We start from the raw sequence: 16309 nt of genomic DNA on the forward strand, positions 1-16309 counted from the left end.
ACTGTCCAGATGAATCAAATGTTTACTGACCGGAGCCAAAAGCAGGATGACCAAGTGCAGAAGTTGACTCAGAAATTAGAATTTGACATTGAGGACAAGTGTAACAATATAGTGTCTGAATGTAATGAAAAATTTGGATCATTTCAGAGTGTGTGTAATGTTACATTTGATGCAGTAAAACAAAGGCTGCATACTTTAAAAGATAGGGTGGAAAAACAGGATAAACTGATCCCTATTGTCCAATTGCAATTTGCGCAGGTGTCAACACTCGAGCTGATGACATGAAAAGAAATTTTAAGAAAAAACTAGCAGCTTCAGACACTATAAATATAAGCTGCCTGGAGGAACAGGTAGAGGAGATAATAGAAAAGTTGCCACAAAAGTAAACTCTGACAACGTGTCTACAAAGCTATCCTACGAACTTCATGACACTAAGAGAAATAAATGATGATGAGTTATGGAAAGAATTCAAACTTATGCAGGACCAAGTAGGGAACAGAGGGACTTCCACTAACATAGTGCTAACTAGTGATGTCATGACTGATTTACAATGCGGAGAGAATTCCGGGTTATCAAGGCAATTCACTAAGTTTAAGCCAGATGGGAGGTACACCCAACTCACTTCCTGAAGCGATTTAACCAGGCATTACCCAAGTTTTGGGAAGACACAAAAAAGATTGAATTTGCAGTGGGGTATCTTTTTGGGAGAAGCCTCAGAGTGGGGTACCATAACATTGAAAATTTTTCTTCTTGGCAATCTTTCAGAAGAAGTTCAAATAAAAGTAATGGTCACCCAGCACCCAGGAGAAAATACTATCGGATGTGTGGGACCCAAGGCATTTAATGAGGGCGAAGTACTTTGATAAGCCCATGGAAGAAGAAGGGTTGGTTAGGATTCTTATAAGACATTTACCTACTCATGCCAGAAGGGATATATTGTGTAGAGGATGGAAAACGGTAGAATTATTATCCTTTGTAGATGCACTTGATGCCATAAATAGGGACCGAAATGAGAGCATACATCAAAATGAAAGTCAAAATTACCGAAGAAATAATAATAGTAGTGGTAACTTTAAGAGACATGTGGCAAGTTTAGCGAGAGTACATCAGCATAGACAGAATGACGGTAACGAAAATTTTCAAAAGAAACATTAACCTTCAACTATAGGCCCAACTATGTCACAGGAATTTGTACCGAGTAATAATAGAGTCCAAAGTAGTAATGTGATACCTCAATTTGGTAACCAACCTGTGCTTACAAATAGTGAGGAAAACATAGTGTGATCTGGACCCAGGGCTGGGTCCTTCGTATAAATACACTAGGAGGCCTAAATTATAATAAGTATGTTACTTATATGCATTAAGTACCCACCAAAGAGTGGTTGTTACTGGAAGAACATACCAATAACAACATTAATCCACAACCAATTACAATTGGAAGAATAGAAGATATTGAAGTTAACATCTTTACAGATTCCGGTAGTGAAGTGTCACTTATTTCTAGGAGTTCTTTAACACATTAAGAACTAAGCATGACTTACCTATACAATCAGTAACAGGAGTATATATAGTCAGTACAATTGGAACTAAAAGTAAGGTTGTCAAATATGAAACCCAAGTAACTTGTAACATCAGTGGTATTACGTTCCATCAAACACACCTGGTAGTAGAAAATATTAACAGGGATGTGTTATTTGGCATAGACTGGCTATCAGAATTTAACGTCGTGTTAAATTTTGAGGAAAATTTGCTTTATTGTGGAAAAGGAGACTAAAAGTGTTGTGTATCATTTGTGACAGACAAGAATATGGGTAAACAAACAACAGAGGCCCAATGTCTGAAATTAACAGACCGCACAATTGTCAACAGAGATTGGAAACGTAAGTCATACATTGCACCGGACGGACATACAAAACAAAGTTTATGAATCCCAAATATTAACAAATGACAAAAAATTAGATTCATCAGGGATTTTACTAGAATATGAAATGGTGTTTTCCGATAGTCCTGGTAGTATTAGTGATTATTAAATTTAAGGTCAAAGATAATACTCCATTCTTTTGTAAACCTTATCCGATACTGGTAAGCTTAAAGGAAGCGGTTACGGAGGGGATAGATAAAATGATAGACAATAAAATAATAGAACACAGTACAAGTGTAATAAATAATCCTTTAGTAGTAGTGAAAAAGGCTACAGTAGGTGTGCGGTTAGTACTGGAGGCATGCACCCTAAATAAACATATAAAAACTGAAAGATATAGACCTATTAACATCGATGAGTTATTGTCCAAATTTGAGAAAGCACGGTATTTTAGCTCGATGGACCTGACTGCTGGGTATTGGCAAATCCGGTTCCATCCAGATTAAAAGAAATATACCACATTTCTACTTGATGGGAAATCCTATCATTTTAATGTGTTACCATTTGGACTAAATATCTCAGTACCAGTATTTATACGTGTGCTGGATGAAGCATTAGGAAGAGAATTATTAAAGGATTTAATCATATATGTAGATGATATACTGATAGTATCACCCACCTGGGACGAGCATTGCTTGATCTTGAGGACAAACCGTAAAAAGATTTAAATAAAAATGTATTACAATTAAATTGTCTAAATCACACATTGCGAGGCAAGAGCTAAAATTCTTGGGACATATCGTAGGTGTACAATGAATTAAGCCTGATCCAGAACGTACAGAGGCCATTAAGGAGTGTCCACTACCTAGAAACATAAGACAACTGAAGAGATTTCCTGGAATGGCAGGGTATTACAGATGCTATATACACAGTCGAGAGTTAAACGACCCTCGACTTTTGCGTTTATTAGGGAAGGAAATACCGTGGAGTTGAGACCAAGAGCCACATAATACATCTCAAAGGTGTACAGCAGGCACTATCAGAATCACTGATATTGCACCATCCAGTGATGGGTGAACCATTCAAGATTTCAACCGATTCATCAGACTATGTATAGCAGAACTTTTCCAAGGTGAATGGGGTTTGGAAAGTATAGACCATAGGTCAATAGCTTTTTCTAGCCGGAGTCTCAACAAACACGAACTGAATTATACAGCCACAGAAAAAGAATTATTGGCCATAGCATGGAGTATACAAAAATTCCAAACACTGATAAGGGGGTCCAAAATATATGTCTATACGGATCACCAAGCTCTTTCATTTTTAATGAATTGTAGATTACTACATAGTAGACTGATGTGGTGGATGTTGTTTCTTCAAGCTACCTCTTAAACCACAACAACTCAGACTGCTCTGCACATGTGCGAATCTGGCAGCTCGGGTGCACCATAAAAATGTTTCCGGGTAGCATCTGTTTGCTTGTTGCTACTGTTCATACGCAACTCAACTGCGTATGCACATAAGCCCGCTGGCAACTGCTCAAACGAACCCAATGAAACCGTTGTGACGTCATGCCCATCGGTAGCAGTTTGTTGTTATGAAGTATTGCACAGTCTTCGTCCTACAGCCTTTGATACATTTTACTGTTGGCAGACGCCTGCATGTGTACTGTGTTTTGTTACTGTAGATGGCGCATTTACTTTGCAACTCAGGTTCTATTTATTTTTCCTCATTTATGTTTTATTGCAGTAGCGCGCTGAAGTAAAATTCTGTGTCAGAGTATCAGTTCTTACCAGTCAAAACTACAAAAATTTGACTGAAAACTAAAACAATGAAAAATTCCTGGAATTCTAAAATATTCCTGTGCTTTTCCCAGTTTTCTCCAGGATAAAAAGATTCCTGGGTTTTTCCCGATTGTCCCGGTGGGTATATACCCTGCAGGTGCAAAATCAGTGACAGAATGGTGTTTATATATTAATGACTGCAACAGAAACTTTCAGGCACGAAACTGGAAACCTGCTTATAAATCGAACTTCTTGAAGTAGTATTGTAATGAGATGGAAAGTTGCTCTCAGCACTCAATAGTGTTGAAAATGGAGGTAGACTGGCAGTATTAGTACCCTTTAAAGGCAAGGAACAGTTGCCCGGAGTCCCTGAAATCCCAGCCTCGTCTGAAAATGATCAAGCCACAACTATTTACCAGGCAGCAGAGAAGTGGGGTATGGCTAACAAAATTCAGGCACAGCTGAATAAATGGCAGCTGTAAAAATATAGAAAAAGTGTTTAGTCATTACCTAGGCTGAATTAATAGCAGCTGTAAAAATCTAGAAAAATTGTTCAGTTGTGTCCTGTCATACCTACATTGCCGTCATCACATTTTTAATTGGCATTTCAGTTCTATGACGGAGGTAAATTACATGTCGAACATAGAAATTTTCAAGACGCTTAGAGTAAATTGATTGGAACTTGACAAGAACACTTACATAACCTGGAGCAGTGAAGTATCTGATGATGTACAGTCTATTAGTTTCTGGCTTCTTGAAATCCAACTGCACAGAAACAACTATGAAATGATTACGAGAACTGCTGGAGTTAATATGATCTTTCTATGCAGCATTCCAACAAATGGGATGTCATTTCATATCCCAGGAGCTGTTACTCATTCTAGGTGAATGGCAAAGGCCATGTATTCATTCAAGATACACATATTTCAAGATCAGTTCTATTTAGCTCATTTCATTAACAAGAATATGTATTTATCCTGAACACATGTACTTCTGAGCCCAGTTTCTGTCAATAAATAAATAAATATCAAATGAAAAGGAACATTATACACAAAAATGATCTATCTTATTTTACAAATGTTGACTTTTGATGTTTTGTCACACATGTTACATAAACTTTCTTCACAAGGTTCCCTATCAGTGCCAATTATCTCCCAAAGACTTTCAACGTGAAAAAATGACTTACATTATAAAAGTGTAGTTCAGAAACTTGAGGAGATGGCTGTTGCCATGATGCACATAAAGGAGTACAACAACATCCTCATGAAAGATGAAACTGGGAAACAATTTTGATGAAATTATCTTTAGGTTCTACACAAATGAATGCACTGAGGCAATAATTGTAAATAAAATGGTTTCTGAAATTGAAAATGTGTGCCTTGTTGAAAATAAAGTAGTATTCCTTAAATTTTTCATGTAGTTTTTAATTCCTTGGAAGAACTTTTCAGAAATGGGAGTCAAAATTATTTTAAACAATTACTGGGTTTACTTGAATGTGTCACATACATTACTCGCACAAAAGAGAAGTATAATTCAGAGATAAGGAAGAATACAACATGTTTTTACGGAAACACGTGTTGTGGGTGTTATGGTACAACATCAAGGCGTTTGAGAGTTGCGTAGGATTTCTTGGATTGAGATGAAATTTTTCACAGATTATTTTTTTGTCAACTGGAACAAAAGCAGTAGGTGGGAGAGGCAATGTTCTAACTTTGAGAAAATTACATATAGCTGAAGGCCACCCTAGTGAGCACTCTACAGGGTGATTATAATTAAAGTTAATCATTCAAAACGCTGTAAAAACAACAACACTGGTCAGAATGACGTCAAATTGCAATGGAATATTATTGGAGAAGGGGGAAAACGTATGGCAGAAGGAAAAAAATAGTGTGAAAATTAATCAATAGATGGTGCTGTATGTGTCAGAATATATAAATGAAAACACCTATTATGCACACGACCCATTGAAGTTCGTATAAACATGCCGGGTACACAGCTTTTCCTCCTTTTGCATCTGCGATGTTCGCCATGACTGTCTCAATGCAGGATCGTGCTCTGTTTGTAAAGCTATATCACAAAAATGATGACCGTGCACACGTCGCTCTGCAGAAGTTCCAGACACTGAAGGGTTTGAAAAAAGGTGTTGGTCAATTGACTGCTGTGGGTCTGGAGAAAATAATTTGGAAATTCGAAAAGATGGGTTGTTTTGGTGTGCTACCTGGAAGAGGGAGGAATCGAACTGATTCGACATCAGTGAAAGTAGTGGTCACAGCAATGCAGGAGGAGACGAGTGGTGGTGTGCAAACGTGTAGTGCACGGGGAATTGCCTGAACACTGGACATACCCGTGAGCACGGTGTGTACAAGCCAACAAAACATCCCTCTTTGCCATCTATTCAAAATTACCCATGTACACGAGTTGCTTCCTGTTGACCTGCCAGCAAGAGAGACCTTTGCTTTAGAATTTCTTGCTCATATGGAAGTGGACAATGACTGGCTGTGGAAGATATTGTGGACAGACGAAGCGCACTTCCATCTAACAGGATATGTCAATACACAGAACTGTCAAATAATGGGCAATGGAAAATCCACACACAAATCAACCAGTACAACTTCATCCTGAAAAGGTCGCTGTGTGTTTATCGTAGGGCCCTATTTTTTTGAAAAGACAGGTGCTTCCAGTCCCGTTACCTGTACCATCACTGGTAAGCGCTACGAGTGTCTTTTGCGCAACCACATCATTCCAGCTCTCCAACAGAGTGGATGTGTGGATGGAATCATTTTTATTCAAGATGACACACCTCTACACCATTGCAAATCCAGCTAAGCAGCTGCTGAAATGCCATTTTGGAAATGCTAGAATTATCAGCCACCATTTCCCTACAACCTGGCCACCCCTATCACTTGATCTTAATCTGTGTGACTTCTGCCTGTGGGGCTATCTGAAAGATGTGAGTTCACTGTTCCAATTGCAAACTTAGCTGCACTGAAGGCACACATTCCGAACGTGACCCTGGAAACACTTCGATCTGTTGTGGAACATGCTGTTTTTCGATTACAACTTCTCGCAGGAAACAGTGGACAGCATACTGAATATGTTTTGCGCCAGTCACACGGAAATTAATAAACCAATTTGACGTTGAATGATGCTTTTTATGTGGTTTTTGCCCTCAGAACAACTAAAAACCGATGTGATTGATGCTTTTTATGCGGTTTTGGGCCTCTGGACAATTAAAAACTGATTGCTTTTTATCCGATTTTTGGCCTCAGGAGAACTAAAAACCGATTTTTCCCATCTGATATGATATGACTGTGCCATGGTGGATGGGTTTACATAATTGAAAGTGGTAGTTTAATGTTTATATAATGACTGACCACTCGTTATCAATAGCCTAAAATACTATAGTAGGAGTCTCATGGAAATGTTGACACTTAGCATATCTGACACAGCCACGCGTCAAGAAGTATTTGTGGGCTATTGGTTAAGCAGTATAGCTACTAAACAGTTTACATAAGCATTGCATAAAATAGATTTTGTAGTTAAAATTGTAGAAGGTAGGAAACTAAGGAGACAGGACCCAGCTAAGTTGAAAGAACCAGAGGTTGTTAAGAGTTTCAAAGGGAGCACTACAAAGTGACTACCGAAACAAGCAAAAGACAAATGGGCTGTTTTGAGAGAAGGCAGCAGATGAACAATAAGGCAAAAATATGAGGTCTTGGATATTACAAAGTATGCTAAGTTTCACTGACAAAAAGAGAACGTAATGCAGCAAATGAAGCAAAGCAAAAGGACACACAAACATTTTTTTTATTTAAAAAAAAAGAGAAGTGTAACACCCAAAGCATGAGCAGCGGCCATAGAAGAATAAAAGTTGCAGAAGTATGCATGACTACAGGTCAAGTTGGCTGCAACTTTATGAAAATTAAAGAGAAAAATGAGGCAGCCATACAAATATCAAGAGCTCAGATGGAAGGGATAGAAGGACTAGTTTGGTTCTTTCTTATGGCAAAATGTCATACGTGCCAGAAGATGAAAATGTGCACTTGGAATTCAGCAAACTAGCCTATACTGTGGAATGAAACAAAACTGACAAAAATAACTTCACTGTTCTGCAAGGCAATTATTGCCTCACTGCCAAAAATGTGGAAATGAAATAAAAAATCACAAAACTGAAACTAGTAATATATTTCAGTCTTCTGTAATTATGTGAATGTATTTTACTTCACACGATAACTCCCGGCCACAGAAATCTGTTTTGTTTTCATTTGACATGGGAGCTGTACCCTAAGAGGAAATAGCAAAATCACTAAACATAAACACAGGTCACGTGGAGACTACCCACCTCCCCAGTACAACCCGAACTTCTTTGCACATGTGCGAATCTGGCACCTGGGGCATGCCAGAAAAAATTTTCCAGTTAGTATCTGGCTTCAAGCACCCAGAGAAGTGGGAAAGGTACTGCTCTTGTGTGACAGAACTGCGCATGAGCGTGAGCCCACTGGCAACTGCTCAAACCAACCTAATGTAAACACTTGTGAAGTCACGCTCATCAGAAGCAGTTTGTTGTTATGAAGTATTGCACAGTCTACATCCTAGGGCCTTCGACGCTTTTTGCTGTTGGCAGACGCCTGTATGTGTACTGTGTTTTGTTACTGTAAATGGCGCATTTCCTTTGCAACTAAAGTTATTTTTGGTATTTTCTCTGTTTATGATTTATTGCTGAAGTATTATACTGCAGTAGCGGGATATAGAACTACTTTCTGTTAGAGTATCAGTTTGTACCAGTCAAAATTACAAAATTTAACTGAAAATTAAAACCATGAAAACTTCCCGAAATTTCGAATAATTCCCGGGGTTTTCCCGGTTTTCTACTGGATGAAAAAATTCCTGGATTTTTCCCAGATTTCCCCGGGCATATACACCCTTACTTCACTACAGTAACCAGGCACAAGTGGATGTAGTTTCCAGTAATGAAGCAAAGATGAAGAGACTTGCACAGCATAGATTGGCTCAGTGAGCTGCATTAAACCAATCTTTGGACCGATGGTCACAACAGCAGCAGCAGCAAATAATAAGCAATGCAAATTGTTTAATGTCATTCTGGCAAATGGTTGATAAGGTTTACTTGCAGATCTACTGAATACTACTCATAAAGTTGTTCTTACACTCATACTGATTTTATTTAGTTGCTTTGCTTTTTATAACAATGCCTGAGTATGTATTAATTATCTCTGTGCTTGCCATAAAATTTTCTAATATTTCCATTGAACTGTGTGCATGCTTTACATCCTTTACTATCTTACAAGACACGTACTCAAAAAAGAGAATAAGTACAATGTCACAAAATTATTTGTTGCTACCACACTACATGTGTGTGTGTGTGCAGCCCTTCTCTGGCTACCAGAATGCAATATTCTCCTAGCTTTCTCTGATGCATTCGGCCACTGCAAGTGGTTCAGCAGAGGGTAGGTGCAGTTGGTTATTGTGTCTGACAAACCTTTCACACACATAAAAAGTGGAAAATATATCGAAGACACTAAGGACTTCCACAACATTATGTAACCGAACATTTACATAGAATTTGGGATGACTGCAAAAGATATAAAGTAAGTAACACAGGGCTGTTCTACATTTTCAGGTAGATGGTCCTTCATCTGATAAAGAGTAGGAAGTAGTGACCAAATTAACTTAGCAACATGCAGATGTCTGATGTACGCTCTTCAAACTGATTTACTAGTTTAATGGAACTAAATATAATAATTGACGGTGTTTCCTCCTTTACTAACTCAGAGTGTAGAGTGTGTAATAATGACATCCAGAATAGGCCATTATTTTTTACACACACTCTTTGTCTTTAAATATGTCTGCTTGTGTCTGTATATGTGTGGATGGATATGTGTGTGTGTGCGAGTGTATACCCGACCTTTTCCCCCCCTAAGGTAAGTCTTTCAGCTCCCGGGATTGGAATGACTCCTTACCCTCTCCCTTAAAACCCACATCCTTTCGTCTTTCCCTCTCCTTCCCCTCTTTCCTGATGAGGCAACAGTTTGTTGCGAAAGCTTGAATTTTGTGTGTATGTTTGTGTGTCTGTCGACCTGCCAGCACTTTCATTTGGTAAGTTACATCATCTTTGTATATATATATATATATATATATATATATAAAAACAAAGATGATATGATAAGTCATATCATCTTTGTTTTTATATATATATATATATATATATATATATATATATATATATATATATATATATATATATATATACAAAGATGATGAAAGTGCTGGCAGGTTGACAGACACACAAACATACACACAAAATTCAAGCTTTCGCAACAAACTGTTGCCTCATCAGGAAAGAGGGGAAGGAGAGGGAAAGACGAAAGGATGTGGGTTTTAAGGGAGAGGGTAAGGAGTCATTCCAATCCCGGGAGCGGAAAGACTTACCTTAGGGGGAAAAAAGGACAGGCATACACTCGCGCGCACACACACACATATCCATCCACACATACACAGACTGTGTCTGTATATGCGTGGATGGACACGTGCGTGCGTGCGAGCGATGTTGAATGACAGGTGAGGTATGAGTGGCGGCAACTTGAAATTAGCGGAGATTGAGGCCTGGTGGGTAACGGGAAGAGAGGATATATTGAAGAGCAAGTTCCCATCTCCGGAGTTCGGATAGGTTGGTGCTGGTGGGAAGTATCCAGATAACCCGGACGGTGTAACACTGTGCCAAGATGTGCTGGCCGTGCACCAAGGCATGTTTAGCCACAGGGTGATCCTCATTACCAACAAACACTGTCTGCCAGTGTCCATTCATGTGAATGGACAGTTTGTTGCTGGTCATTCCAACATAGAATGCATCACAGTGTAGGCAGGTCAGTTGGTAAATCACGTGGGTGCTTTCACATGTGGCTCTGCCTTTGATCGTGTACACCTTCCAGGTTACAGGACTGGAGTAGGTGGTGGTGGGAGGGTGCATGGGACAGGTTTTACACCGGGGGCGGTTACAAGGATAGGAGCCAGAGGGTAGGGAAGGTGGTTTGGGGATTTCATAGGGATGAAGTAAGAGGTTACGAAGGTTAGGTGGACGGCGGAAAGACACTCTTGGTGGAGTGGGGAGGATTTCATGAAGGATGGATCTCATTTCAGGGCAGGATTTGAGGAAGTCGTATCCCTGGTGGAGAGCCAGATTCAGCGTCTGGTCCAGTCCCGGAAAGTATCCTGTCACAAGTGGGGCACTGAATGTGGCTCTCCAGCAGGGATACGACTTCCTCAAATCCTGCCCTGAAATGAGATCCATCGTTCATGAAATCCTCCCCACTCAACCAAGAGTGTCTTTCCGCCGTCCTCCTAACCTTCGGAACCTCTTAGTTCATCCCTATGAAATCCCCAAACCACCTTCCCTACCCTCTGGCTCCTACCCTTGTAACCGCCCCCGGTGTAAAACCTGTCCCATGCACCCTCCCACCACCACCTACTCCAGTCCTGTAACCCGGAAGGTGTATACGATCAAAGGCAGAGCCACGTGTGAAAGCACCCATGTGATTTACCAACTGACCTGCCTACACACTAAAGCTTTCTATGTGGGTATCACCAGCAACAAACTGTCCATTCGCATGAATGGACACAGGCAGACAGTGTTTGTTGGTAATGAGGATCACCCTGTGGCTAAACATGCCTTGGTGCACGGCCAGCACATCTTGGCACAGTGTTACACTGTCCGGGTTATCTGGATACTTCCCACTAACACCAACCTGTCAGAACTCCGGAGATGGGAACTTGCCCTTCAGTATATCCTCTCTTCTCGTTACCCGCCAGGCCTCAACCGCCGCTAATTTCAAGTTGCCGCCGCTCATACCTCACCTGTCTTTCAACAGCATCTTTGCCTCTGTACTTCCACCTCGAATGACATCTCTGCCCAAACTCTTTGCCTTTACAAATGTCTGCTTGTGTCTGTGTACGTGCGGATGGATATGTGTGTGTATGCGCGAGTGTATACCTGTCCTTTTTTCCCCCTAAGGAAGTCTTTCCGCTCCCGGGATTGGAATGACTCCTTACCCTCTCCCTTAAAACCCACATCCTTTCATCTTCCCCTCTTTCCTGACGAAGCAACCGTTGGTTGCGAAAGCTTGAATTTTGTGTGTATGTTTGTGTGTCTATCGACCTGCCAGCGCTTTCGTTCGGTAAGTCACATCATCTTTGTTTTTATATATAATGATGTGACTTACCGAATGAAAGTGCTGGCAGGTCGACAGACACACAAACAAACATAAACATACACACAAAATTCAAGCTTTCGCAACAAACTGTTGCCTCATCAGGAAAGAGGGAAGGAGAGGGAAAGACGAAAGGATGTGGGTTTTAAGGGAGAGTGTAAGGAGTCATTCCAAACCCGGGAGCGTAAAGACTTACCTTAGGGGGAAAAAAGGACGGGTATACACTTGCACGCACACACACATCCATCCGCACATACACAGACACAAGCAGACATATTTAAAGACAAAGAGTTTGGGCAGAGATGTCAGTCGAGGCAGAAGTGCAGAGGCAAAGATGTTGTTGAATGGCAGGCGAGGTATGAGTGGCGGCAACTTGAAATTAGCGGAGATTGAGGCCTGGTGGATAACGGGAAGAGAGGATATATTGAAGAGCAAGTTCCCATCTCCGGAGTTCGGATAGGTTGGTGTTAGTGGGAAGTATCCAGATAACCCGGACGGTGTAACACTGTGCCAAGATGTGCTGGCCGTGCACCAAGGCATGTTTAGCCACAGGGTGATCCTCATTACCAACAAACACTGTCTGCCTGTGTCCATTCATGCGAATGGACAGTTTGTTGCTGGTCATTCCCACATAGAATGCGTCACAGTGTAGGCAGGTCAGTTGATAGATCACGTGGGTGCTTTCACACGTGGCTCTGCCTTTGATCGTGTACACCTTCCGGGTTACAGGACTGGAGTAGGTGGTGGTGGGAGGGTGCATGGGACAGGTTTTACACCGGGCGGCGGTTACAAGGGTAGGAGCCAGAGGGTAGGGAAGGTGGTTTGGGGATTTCATAGGGATGAAGTAAGAGGTTACGAAGGTTAGGTGGACGGCGGAAAGACACTCTTGGTGGAGTGGGGAGGATTTCATGAACGATGGATCTCATTTCAGGGCAGGATTTGAGGAAGTCGTATCCCTGCTGGAGAGCCACATTCAGAATCTGATCCAGTCCCGGAAAGTATCCTGTCACAAGTGGGGCACTTTTGTGGTTCTTCTGTGGGAGGTTCTGGGTTTGAGAGGATGAGGAAGTGGCTCTGGTTATTTGCTTCTGTACCAGGTCGGGAGGGTAGTTGCGAGATGCGAAAAGTGTTGTCAGGTTGTTGGTGTAATGCTTCAGGGATTCTGGACTGGAGCAGATTCGTTTGCCACGAAGACCTAGGCTGTAGGGAAGGGACCGTTTGATGTGGAATGGGTGGCAGCTGTCGTAATGGAGGTACTGTTGCTTGTTGGTGGGTTTGATGTGGACGGACGTGTGAAGCTGGCCATTGGACAGGTGGAGGTCAACATCAAGGAAAGTGGCATGGGATTTGGAGTAGGACCAGGTGAATCTGATGGAACCAAAGGAGTTGAGGTTGGAGAGGAAATTCTGGAGTTCTTCTTCACTGTGAGTCCAGATCATAAAGATGTCATCAATAAATCTGTACCAAACTTTGGTTTGGCAGGCCTGGGTAACCAAGAAGGCTTCCTCTAAGTGACCCATGAATAGGTTGGCGTACGAGGGGGCCATCCTGGTACCCATGGCTGTTCCCTTTAATTGTTGGCATGTCTGGCCTTCGAAAGTGAAGAAGTTGTGGGTCAGGATGAAGCTGGCTAAGGTAATGAGGAAAGAGGTTTTAGGTAGGGTGGCAGGTGATCGGCGTGAAAGGAAGTGCTCCATCACAGCGAGGCCCTGGACGTGCAGGATATTTGTGTATAAGGAAGTGGCATCAATGGTTACAAGGATAGTTTCTGGGGGTAACGGATTGGGTAAGGATTCCAGGCGTTCGAGAAAGTGGTTGGTGTCTTTGATGAAGGATGGGAGACTACCTAAAACCTCTTTCCTCATTACCTTAGCCAGCTTCATCCTGACCCACAACTTCTTCACTTTTGAAGACCAGACATACCAACAATTAAAGGGAACAGCCATGGGTACCAGGATGGCCCCTTCGTACGCCAACCTATTCATGGGTCACTTAGAGGAAGCCTTCTTGGTTACCCAGGCCTGCCAACCCAAAGTTTGGTACATATTTATTGATGACATCTTCATGATCTGGACTCACACTGAAGAACTCCAGAATTTCCTCTCCAACCTCAACTCCTTTGGTTCCATTAAATTCACCTGTTCCTACTCCAAATCCCATGCCACTTTCCTTGATGTTGACCTCCACCTGTCCAATGGCCAGCTTCACACGTCCGTCCACATCAAACCCACCAACAAGTAACAGTACCTCCATTACGACAGCTGCCACCCATTCCACATCAAACGGTCCCTTCCCTACAGCCTAGGTCTTCGTGGCAAACGAATCTGCTCCAGTCTGGAATCCCTGAAGCATTACACCAACAACCTGACAACACTTTTCGCATCCCACAACTACCCTCCCGACCTTGTACAGAAGCAAATAACCAGAGCCACTTCCTCACCCTCTCAAACCCAGAACCCCCCCACAGAAGAACCACAAAAGTGCCCCACTTGTGACAGGATACTTTCCGGGACTGGATCAGATTCTGAATGTGGCTCTCCAGCAGAGATACGACTTCCTCAAATCCTGCCCTGAAATGAGATCCATCGTTCATGAAATCCTCCCCACTCCACCAAGAGTGTCTTTCCACCGTCCACCTAACCTTCGTAACCTCTTAATTCATCCCTATGAAATCCCCAAACCACCTTCCCTACCCTCTGGCTCCTACCCTTGTAACCGCCCCCCGGTGTAAAACCTGTCCCATGCACCCTCCCACCACCACCTACTCCAGTCCTGTAACCCGGAAGGTGTACACGATCAAAGGCAGAGCCACGTGTGAAAGCACCCATGTGATTTACCAACCAACCTGCCTACACTGTAAAGCTTTCTATGTGGGAATGACCAGCAACAAACTGTCCATTCGCATGAATGGACACAGGCAGACAGTGTTTGTTGGTAATGAGGATCACCCTGTGGCTAAACATGCCTTGGTGCACGGCCAGCACATCTTGGCACAGTGTTACACCGTCCGGGTTATCTGGATACTTCCCACTAACACCAACCTATCCGAACTCTCATATATATATATATATATATATATATATATATATATATATATATATATATATATATATATATATATATAGAGAGAGAGAGAGGGAAACATTCCACGTAGGAAAAATATATCTAAAAACAAAGATGATGTGACTTACCAAATGAAAGTGTTGGCAGGTCGACAGAGACACAAACGAACACAAACATACACACAAAATTCAAGCTTTCGCAACAAACTGTTGCCTCATCAGGAAAGAGGGAAGGAGAGGGAAAGACGAAAGGATGTGGGTTTTAAGGGAGAGGGTAAGGAGTCATTCCAATCCCGGGAGCGGAAAGACTTACCTTAGGGGGAAAAAAGGACCTTATATGTCTGCTTGTGTCTGTATATGTGTGGATGGATATGTGTGTGTGTGCGAGTGTATACCTGTCCTTTTTTCCCCCTAAGGTAAGTCTTTCCGCTCCCGGGATTGGAATGACTCCTTACCCTCTCCCTTAAAACCCACATCCTTTTGTCTTTCCCTCTCCTTCCCTCTTTCCTGATGAGGCAACAGTGTGTTGCGAAAGCTTGAATTTTGTGTGTATGTTTGTGTTCGTTTGTGTGTCTGTCGACCTGCCAGCACTTTCATTTGGGAAGTCACATCATCTTTATATATATATATATATATATATATATATATATATATATATATATATATATATATATATATATATATATAGAGAGAGAGAGAGAGAGAGAGAGAGAGAGAGAGAGAAATGTATCAGTTACTTCAACAAGCCCATACAGGCATTTATGAAGCTCTAAATGAGTGTATACTCAAAACTGTGCAGGGGAAACTTTTCATCAAATTAAAGAATATATAAAACATACTTACCAGAACTTGCTAATCCTGCAGATATAGACAGTGGAGACTCTGCTTCTAAGTCTTTGTCTAGGGAAGCTGTTAAACTAAATGGTTCATCCAGTGTCAAATCCTCCAATGCATTACCTGAGGAGAAATAATTAATTTATTTACATGTCAGCATTACTGGCTTCAAAATACTGTACAAGAAAGTCTTAATTACCAACTGTAACACTTATTATTTCTATACATACACCGAACTACATAATGCCACAATCTTCTACATATAAGAGGTGTTTTGGACGAAAAGAGGGAGGAAGGGGAGAGAGAGGGGGAAAGATAGGACTGAGACAGAGAGACAGAGAGAGAGAGAGAGAGAGAGAGAGAGAGAGAGAGAGAGAATTCTTTTTTATTCCTGACTGACTAAATACCCGCAACTTCAAACAGATATACATTCGCCAATCGCAGACAATTTCTGTCCACCTCATCTTCACACAATGAGTGTTTGCAGACCACCTGCAGAAGTAACTTATTCCAATCTGTGTTTAGTTAGCTCATCATATTACTTTC

The 16309-nt window shown here is 41.5% G+C and overlaps 1 protein-coding gene across 2 annotated transcripts in view; it reads right to left on the reverse strand.

Annotated features, from left to right (window-relative positions):
- The window catches only part of LOC126237519 (putative E3 ubiquitin-protein ligase UNKL), a 303009-nt gene that overhangs the window by 47227 nt on the left and 239473 nt on the right, over positions 1-16309 (reverse strand). For both annotated transcript variants that reach the window (XM_049947690.1, XM_049947689.1), the window contains one exon: positions 15773-15886. In XM_049947690.1, coding sequence (XP_049803647.1) covers positions 15773-15886 — 114 coding nt within the window. The remainder of the gene's footprint in view (positions 1-15772; positions 15887-16309) is intronic.

The sequence above is a fragment of the Schistocerca nitens genome, chromosome 2 (genome assembly GCF_023898315.1).
Source record: "Schistocerca nitens isolate TAMUIC-IGC-003100 chromosome 2, iqSchNite1.1, whole genome shotgun sequence".
Taxonomy (NCBI): domain Eukaryota; kingdom Metazoa; phylum Arthropoda; class Insecta; order Orthoptera; family Acrididae; genus Schistocerca; species Schistocerca nitens.